The sequence below is a fragment of the Oryx dammah genome, unplaced genomic scaffold (assembly GCF_014754425.2).
Source record: "Oryx dammah isolate SB20612 unplaced genomic scaffold, SCBI_Odam_1.1 HiC_scaffold_7, whole genome shotgun sequence".
NCBI lineage: Eukaryota > Metazoa > Chordata > Mammalia > Artiodactyla > Bovidae > Oryx > Oryx dammah.
In genome coordinates this window covers 14,530,229-14,539,614 of record NW_024070191.1, presented here as the reverse complement: position 1 = coordinate 14,539,614, position 9,386 = coordinate 14,530,229, and the positions used below count along the sequence as shown (strand labels likewise).

The window sequence follows — 9,386 nt, the reverse complement described above, 5'->3', positions numbered from 1 at the left end:
TCACTCTTCAGTCTCCAAAGTGAAGACCACTTTGGAGGCCATCAGAACACAGGTCTGAGAAACCCTAAAGGTAGGCATTTGACATGGCATATTTTGTGATATGCTATGCTTGCATGTCCTAAGTGAATCCAACACAGAAGTTAAAATCTCAGTTTACTGTAGTTACCATAAGGCTGGCACGTCTAGCCCAAGTGAGCCCCTGGAAACCATTAATACCACTGCCGCCAGCCATGATGCCTACCTTGACCTGTGATTGGAGTCAGTCTTTAAGGGAGGTGAAGCTTCAATATCATTAACTGTTTTCAAAAAAAGAAAAATCAAAACTTTGATTAAGTCCTTATAGTTGATAACTTATGAAAAGGTAAGACTTAAGATTGAGAAGTCATAACAGCTCTAGTTTAATTACAGAAGATGGACACTTCGAGTAATTGCTGTGAGGTTCCTGGGGCGTGCTGACCTCACTCTGCTTCTCTTCTCGAATGTCTTTTCTATGTCGCTGTGAATGATAATTCCAAGTACAATATCTTGGTTTGAGAAAAGGATCAAAGAGCTGTAGCTAACAGAATCTCAGAGATAAAATTTGCTTTACTAATTTTTAATCATTTCTCTTTCAGAACTTACGTTTTATATCAAGAACTTGGCAGGTATGCTCTAACAATGATATAATCAATACCATTTTAATATACATTTACATAGTATTTTTCTTTCATGGATTTCAAACTGAATTTCTGCTTAATTAGTTTCTTTCAGTATTCCTGGAGGGTAGGAAGGGGAAGTGTTTCCTTATCACTGCATAATAAATGGTAAAACCCAGGAAAATTAAGTCCCTTGTCCATGCCCTACTACTGAAAACAAAGCAACGTCTGTACACGTGATGCCCCTCCTAGTCCCCAAGACTTGATGGCACTGTCAAGTCGTGAGCAGCAAGAAGTAACTTCCCTCCTCTCTGTTTGCCCATCTCATTCCTGCCTGTCTTTCAAAATTTAGCTCCCATCCTACATCCCGAATACAGCTTTTTAAGCACCCATTTGGCTCTTCTCATTCAACTAAAAATCATATTTTTCACATTCATTCTGGGAGAATGGCAAAACCTTTATATCTCCTTAGAGAAGAACTCATGCACAATGTTTTCTACAAACAAGGCACTTGATATATATCTGAACGGCCTTCAGTGTTTCACTTTTTTTTTTTTTTTGAGAGAAGGATACAAGCATCTTAAACATCAGAGCTCTGATTCATTTTTATAATTTATTGCTTCAAATGCTTCAAACTATGGGAAATCTTTGGTAAAAATAAAGACAGGAAAATTTTCACAATAACTTCACACAAAGCATTGCACAACAATATTCAGTACACACGAATAGAGGAATGTTCAGAGTCCTCAGTGAGGAGATTAACTGTACAATGTTCAGAGTTCTTCATTTAAAACAAAACTTCATAAATATTTAAAATATTTCCTAGGTTCTTATCACATATCAACATTTATATTTCAAACAGTATGTTGTCCTTTAAAGGATTTATATTAAAATAAAAATAATTAACAAGTGGTTTTTTTTTCTCTTGCCTAATATACAGCATCAAGTTTCCTCCCCAATTCTGCTTAATTCACATAAAACTAGAGGGAGGTAACTAAAAGTTCAGTATGGTTCTCAGTCAAGCCCTCTGTGGAAAAGAGGAAAATGTTTCATGTCTATTTGTACAGACATTTCTCTGGTGGTTTATTTGTGCAGTCTCAAATTTGACAAGCTTTAAGTTGATCTAAATGAGTTCTCAGCTCAGGACACAATTCAGTTAGCAGCAGTTCCATCAGCACCTGAACCAAGAAAGAAAGAAAGAAAAAGTCTTTTTCTCTGAAGATTTATTTAGATATCTACATCTAAGACTAAAATCTAATTTTAAGCCTGAGATGCTCCTCAGTGAACAAGTTACTCTCCAAAGGAATCCGTATTCTATAAACTCCATTCAGATTGATTTATTTCATGGCCCATTAACCATCATCAGACCATTAGGGTATTTAATATTGCTCACTATTATAAGACAGACAGCTAGGAAAGAGTTTGCTTTGTTGAAATAAGAAAGCGAAGCAGGCAGAGATGTTACAGCACAAGAGAGAAACAATAGCAGCTAGGAAGAGGAGGTGGCATCCACTGGGAGTATTTTGTTTTTGTTTTTTTTTTTTTCAAAGCAAATTGAACAGACAAAAATAAAGCAGAGAAAATGGGTTCAGAGTTATAAGTAATAAAAATGATTACGAGTATAAAGAATTAACATCTACCCCCATATGTGAACAGAAATGTACAACTGAAGAAACAGTGAATCCTCTGGGAGGCTTTACTCACATATAGCAGGTGCTTATTGGCTCTCTTTTCTTGGAGTGCATTGAATATTTTTATTATACCATAACGGGCATTTTGCTGTCCAACAAGGCTCTGAAGCATATCTGAAAAATTAAGTTTATATTCCGAGCGGCCACTGATACAAGTGCCCCATGCGCAGACCTTCAGTGAGAGGCCATGCCCTGCGCACACAGCACATAAAGGCGCCGAGGAACCTGAGGGGTGGGTCCCTGCCAGCGTTTCAGGAAAATATAGTTTTTTGACAGGCATTTAAACAGAGTATAATTTTAATACCCCAATTAAAACCATAGCTCTCAAAACAGGGATTTTTAAAGTATAAAATTCTGTTATCTGTATTGTTCTAGTGAAATTATAACCAGTAGTGTTCTTTTGGGGACTCTCAGTATAATTTCTTAGCAAGGGACAAGACATGATTTGAGAGAAAAAGGTACAATCACTTTTTTTTCACTGTAAATAATGTTTCCTAAGTGGCAGATGCCTTAGTGGGGCTGACAACACTCCCTTTCTGTCCGACTTTCAGGAGCAGAACCCAGGCCTCACCTGGAATGTTCTCGAGCAGCTTCTGCTGGGCTCTCTGCTTTGTTTCCTGGCTGCGCGCGCGGCTTTGTTCTTGGCGTGGGATTGTGTTTGGCGGTGCCAGCTTCCCGTTGGGCCAAAAAGCATCCCGGAAAAGATTGATGTAGTAAACCAACATTTGCTCACTGAAAATCCAGTTCACTGTGTCCCGAATTTGTCTTTTAAGAGAAAAATACGTCTCGGATGAGGTTTTTAAAAATTGTATTCTCTGTTTCTCAAAAGGCATTTATCAGTGGGTAGGTTAAGATACAGTGTGATCTAGGCGTTTAATGAATAAACTAGGAATTGGATTTTTAAACACTGACTCTGAAAGTTATTTTTCCTTTTGGTAACACAGCCACTCATTCCTGCAGCTCACATTTCCACCGTTACTGACTTCTCTAAATGTTTGCCACACGGTGTCTTTCAATTTTGAAAGGCAAGAACTGAGAGGAGATGGATTCATTTGAAGTTGGCAACTACTCTAACTGTGCACAGTACTTAACATACTAATTTCTCCATAAAGTGTTGCAAACTGAAAACATCCATCCATGTAAAGACAGCGAAAAATGGCCTGAAGACCTTCCTGAGCTCTGGCAGTCCCAGAGAGGAGAAGCAAGCTTTTTCACGAGTAGTCCCTTGGGGCTGCTGTGGCAGGGGGTGCTGGGCGGAGTTCTCCAACCCGGGAAGCATCTCACAGGCTCATGAGGCAAAGAGGGAAGAAGATACCCCTTTCCCCACAAAGAGGAGCACTCTGAGAGGATACACTGCCGTCCAGCCACTCCAACCTCCCATAGGAATAAAGACCGACAGACCCTGACTCGCAGAGTTATAAGTAAGTGGCTTTCTCCCTGGTCGCTCAGGTCTTCCATAAAGCCGACTTCAGCAGTCCAAGAGACTGCAGAGCTCACAGGGGAGCTGAGCCGCAGTCTGAGGGCGGAGGGAGGTCTCTGCAGTAAAGGGGAGCAGAATCACCTTCGACTCTTAGCACCAGGAAGGCCTGAGACTTCAAACTGAATTCACAAATAATAAATCAAACAGCCCTTTAAGAATCTGACATCCCAACCAGATTTTTAAAGGGATGATGTCTGGTTTTCAGGAACAGTATTTGAAATAGATGTTTCAAGCTCAGCACTGTGCACAGAGTAACCTAGTCACCAGTGAAGTCCAGAGTCCACTATGAGTCAGAACCATGGTAATCCTGTAACTGCATGTCTCCTAAGACACTTCCCAATACTGCTTAGACTAAATAAAATAATTTTATTTATTCAGTGGGACTTCTGCTTTAGGAGAGAACCTGCTGACCTGCCTAATAAAAATCTACATCACAAAACAGTCTGTCTTGCTTGGAGTCTTTGGGTTACTCACTGGCACTGCATGAAGAAATGAAGAAGGAAAATTTCAATTCGCAACTTAGAATTAGGTGAGTGGCTTTTACCAAAGGCCATCTCCTACATATTTTCTATTAATTCAAGCCTGACTTTGTATTAGCCGAAACCGCAGGAAGCTTCTGAAGCCATTCTGGCATGTGAATGACAGTCAGTACCAGGCAGGAGGCACTTGGAGCTGCTGGTGAACTTCATGGTGTGGCATCGTCTGCCTGAGGCAGAAGAGCAGAGGGCGAGGTGCTCCGCCACTTCTCTACCCGAGGACAAGCCCCCGGAGCAAGCAGCCTGGAGATGCCTACCCGGTGCCCTTCCCCCGGCCAGGAAAACCACTGAAAACGCGTTCACCACTTTCAACCCACAGCTGCTCATCTTAGCATTAAGAGGCAACATCATAAATCGGAGCAAGGAACGTACACATGACTTTCTGAAACTGGAAAAGAAATGTGCAAGTCTGGAGTTCTGAGAAAAATGGGGCCATTCTGAAAACTTTATCCAAGGCCTGTCAGTACTAAGGTTAAGAGGTTTTCATCAGACTGAAACTGTAAGTTAAACAGGGCATTTTTCTGTTTAAAACAAAAGCCCACGATACTAAGTCAACCAAACAAGTTACTAACACCATAAAAAAAAAACTTAAACAAGTAAATTTTGAAATATACTCTATTTGCAAATGAATAAAAATATAAAATGTTCTTTATTATGTTTCCCACAAATTTTATAAGATTTGTATAATAAAACTATCACTTTAGCCTTGTACATACATTTGACAACTAAACCTTTCACTTTGAAAAATATCTGATAATCATCTTAAAACGTATTTTACTGTTAAATTGATTTTCCCCTCAATTTTAGCATTTGAGTCTCAGTTTTTCTTGTGGGGAAGTCATGTTGCTGACAGTCTTGAAGAGTGCTGGGTATAGAGTATATAGAACCTTTATGTATATGGATAATGGGCTACAGTTTAGAATACACATATGGCTTATATAGCAGTGTAACAGGATATACACACCCCTCATGGATACTCAGGTATCATCTAACAAGAGAATATACTATTTTAATGCCACCGCAACTCTAAAAAAAAAATGTATGGTGTGCAGACCCTTCAAATAAATACCAGACATGTGATGCTCATCCTACTTTGCTTTGGCTCAAGAGTCTAAGCCTTTAAACTGATCCCCATCATGTGACATAAAAATGTTGCACGCATGGTACTAAAACCAGTCATCAGGGTCAACAGAGAACTTTATAGAACAGTCTTCTGACCCTCACCAGCCAGCCAGCGGGAGCATGCGAGTCATCAGGGTCAACAGAGAACTTTACAGAACAGTCTTCCGACCCTCACCAGCCAGCCAGCAGGAGCATGCGCCAGCTTGTCATCTGGTGCACCGTGTGTTCTGGGGGAGAGATTCTTGCAGAAATTTGCTTCCCTCTCCAGTCTTAGAATCATAGCAGAAATACAAAGAGAAACTAAGAGACCCGCATTTGTGGAGGTAATCTGACTATTGAGGCAAAAGGTAGGGCATGAATTCAAATACTAACTTCATGCAACTTACTTGTTGATGGTTCTTCCAAAAGTGACCTGAACAAGAGCAATCAACGTTCTTCTCACCCATTTAAACACTGAAATATAAATCAGAGGGAAAGCATCACCACAGGCGATCACAGTCGTGACGTCTTCACAGCAGCACAAAGCATAAATCTCACCATGTCATTCAACCTGAGTCCTGACAACGAGTCAGGGGCAATGAGCTCCAGGATTTGCGTCTAGGTTAGCAAACTTCTCTACCCAGGAGAATTCTAATAAGCTTTCATTTTCTGCTTAGCAACTGATGAAACCTACAGGTTTTTTGTTTGTTTGTTTTTTACAGCTTTTCAGCTTCATGAGTCCTTGGGCTGCTGATGTCTTGTTTCCAACTAGTGGATGGTGCAAACCCAGACAGAAGATTTCTGTCTGGCTTCTTAAAGCCAATGTTCTAACAGTGCTGTGAATGAGAAGCATCTGTAGTCAAATGTTGACAACTATCTGAAATATTAATGAACTGCTGGGTCTAACTGCTCCCTTTGAATACTGCTGTGTAGACCAGGGGCTTCATATATTTTTATGCCTGTGGGGGAAGAAAGGGGAACTGGGAGTACCCAGGATCCCGAGTGAGCCACGGACCTGGCGCAGCTGCGCCACTGCCTGGAGCAGGCGGCCGCCATCCCCTCCTCCCAGCCTCCGGCGCCTCACCTGGGAAAGGGCAGTGTTAACACGGACTTTTTTTTTTTGCTCGAAGAGTCGCATCAATATTTTGTGTCAGAGTTTTGTGAAGGGTCCTTCCTACAGACCTAAACTCTTAACTATTAGCATTAGATTAGGAGACACATTGCTTTAAGTGTAGAATATGAATATAAACCAAAAGAAGGCAAGGAAATGCTGTGAGGATATTTTTGATCTGCAAATTGGAATCAAAACCAAATATTCCCTTTATATATTCACCTCTGTGCACTGAAATGTTTAGCTCCTGACACACGGCTTGGCTATGATGGAGCCAGGAGTTCAGGTCTCCAGCACCAGTAAGAAAAAAAAGGAGAAAATTCACAAACACCTCTATACAAATATCAACAGCAGTTAACACAGACTTGGAACCAGGCTTGAAAACATTCTCAAGTCATTTCTAACTTTTAAAATGTGTCCAGGTGCAGTAATGTCAATCCTTCAAGCAAGAGTCCTGTCCTGGAATCAGAACCATGCCTCAGAAGTGCCCTTCATGTTTGATGGAATTCAGAGCACCTAGGAGGCATGTGTCTGTTGGGGAGGATCACTTCTGTGCACCTTCTAGGGCAGCAGAGAGGTGGCCACACCCAGAGAGGGTCTAGGACACGAGCGGCTCCAGGAAGAATGCCTGACACCCGAGTGCCTGGTCATAAATGTTTAAAACAGCTGTATTTCTGGTCCCTTTTCATAAACTGAACTAGAGCAGGAACCAAAAATAGCTCTGCTACAAATTCTCTCCTGCTACCAATTCCCTTGACTCTGGTGTGTTTTCCTAACCTTCTCTAGTCCCCCAACACACACACACAAACCCATTATTCCTTCCAAGGACTCATCCCTTCAAAGCCACAAGGCAGCTGCAGCAACACTAGGATTTAGCTGATGGCAAACAAATCACATCTCATTATCAATGATGTTCTATTTATTGCCCTCTGAAATGTCACTAGCAAAACCAAACGTTCTTCTGAGCAGGCATGAGGAGGAAGTGCACGCTGCGGAGACAGGACTTGGGGCCCGACTCCTGGCCTGACTGCCTCTGACACGTCCACCTCTCTCTCAGTCTCCCTATGGCAGAGAGAACACACTGACCAAAGGTGAAGACGGTGCTTTCTCACTGTTACCAGCTCTGGAGGAGTCACGGTTTAACAGACCAGATTTCAGTGAGAAAGAGTCAGACTCTCAGTGGGTGGAGGAGAGGTTTTTTCTGCCTATACAAACATTAGCAAACATCTCAAAGTGTCTAAAATATAGACCAGGTATAGCTTTTTCATCTGCAAGGATCCTTCAGACTTAGACAATACTCCACCATGTGGATAGTTCTTAATTTAACCACCACCTGTTTCTGAAGTTTGACTTAGTTCCAAATTTTCATTATTAAAATTATGCTCAAATGAACATCCTTATATATAAACCTCTGCCTGGAGTTTAGAATTTAATTGTGTCTGTTGCTCAATGTGAATTACATTTTGGGAACCCTTATAGTGTAAATTCGCTGAAGGAAGACTCTTATCTCTGAGATGTTTTTGTTTCCCCTAGGGAGTTATAGCTAAAACATAAGTTCCTAAAGTGTCTGCTGATTATTTTAGATTTGGTTTAGAGGAAGAAAGAAACCACTGAGCTGCTCTGGCGGCTCAGTCAGTAGAGAATCTGCCTGCCGTACAGGAGATCCAGGTTTGATCCCTGGGTCAGGAAGATCCCCTGGAGAAGGGATGACAATCCACTCTAGTATTCTTGCCTGGAGAATTCCATGGACAGAGGAACCTGGTGGGCTATATAGTCCATCGGGTCGCAAAGAGACAGACACAACTGAGAGACTAACACACACAGTAGAGAAAGAAAAACTTAAATGACCAAAGCAATCCCAGCACCAAAAATTTTCTTGCCTATTCATTTATCTACCCAAGGATTTTATTAATCACCTACTATGGATCACGGATGAGGCATTATAACAGACACCCAGGATTAAAAGACAAAAAAGATGTGCTCAAGTTTATAACAGCCCTTGGAAGTTTCTTCATCTGCACAGAATTCTTTAAGTGGCATGTTAAGGGGTATATAAGTAAGAAGCTACACACAGCCTAACTCCTGTGTAGGACCAACTCTCAGCACTGTCTTTGCCCCAAGGGAAGAAATGCTCATCCAAGGGGACAGAGGCCAGGACACTCTCAGGGCAACACATACTGGCTAGTGGCATGACTGTGCCTTGTGACACCTGGCTCCTCCCGTGTGCCTCCTCTTCTAGGCACTCAGGTGTGCCTTTAGGCACCTGTCGCACCTCTAGCTAGTACCTGAGGCTCTGGGTGTGCCCAAGTATGCTGGCCTCATGACTCAGAGCTGGGGGCTGTGCAAGGTGAACGTGGGCAGAGGGTCCCACTCAGGAACTGAGACAAGAGCCGAGCAGTGCAGCTTGACCTTTGACCCAGTGCTGCTCTGGGACAGAGGCACCTGGGCAGGTCTGAGCAGAACAGTCTCCTGATCCTCTCGATTCTCGTTTCTTGGAAGTCCATCTCCCCCGGGGGCCATCAGGGGAGAATTTCTCAACGTGGCACTGCTGTCACTCGGGTCAGGAGAACCCTGTGTGGTGGGGCTGCCCAGGGCGCTGGGGTGTAACATGCAGCAACCCTGGCCTCCACCCAGAAGATGCCCGAGGCGCCATCCCACAGGCTGTGACAGCCAGGAATGTCTCCAGACACGCCCAGTGTGCCCCGGGGACAAAAGTCCCCCACGCCTCCGTGGATGACCACTGCTCTGGGGCAGAGAGGTGGCTGAAAGCACCGTTGGCCACCCCTGCGTCCCTGGCCACATACCTTCACCAAGTGGCTCTTCCTCTGCTGC

General features: G+C 42.8%; 1 protein-coding gene across 3 annotated transcripts in view; it reads right to left on the bottom strand.

Annotated features, from left to right (window-relative positions):
• Positions 1 to 1,229: 1,229 nt before the first annotated feature.
• SNX25 (sorting nexin 25) overlaps positions 1,230 to 9,386 on the bottom strand; it is a 90,117-nt gene continuing 81,960 nt past the window's right edge. For 2 of the 3 annotated variants that reach the window (XM_040243062.1, XM_040243063.1), the window contains 4 exons: positions 5,851 to 5,917; positions 2,898 to 3,091; positions 2,340 to 2,440; positions 1,230 to 1,813 (listed from right to left, as the gene is read on the bottom strand). In XM_040243062.1, the coding sequence (XP_040098996.1) occupies positions 1,733 to 1,813; positions 2,340 to 2,440; positions 2,898 to 3,091; positions 5,851 to 5,917 (443 nt within the window). In that variant the 3' untranslated portion in view covers positions 1,230 to 1,732. Of the gene's footprint in view, positions 1,814 to 2,339; positions 3,092 to 5,850; positions 5,918 to 9,386 lie in introns of all 3 variants that reach the window. The other variant, XR_005721489.1, reaches the window with a different exon arrangement.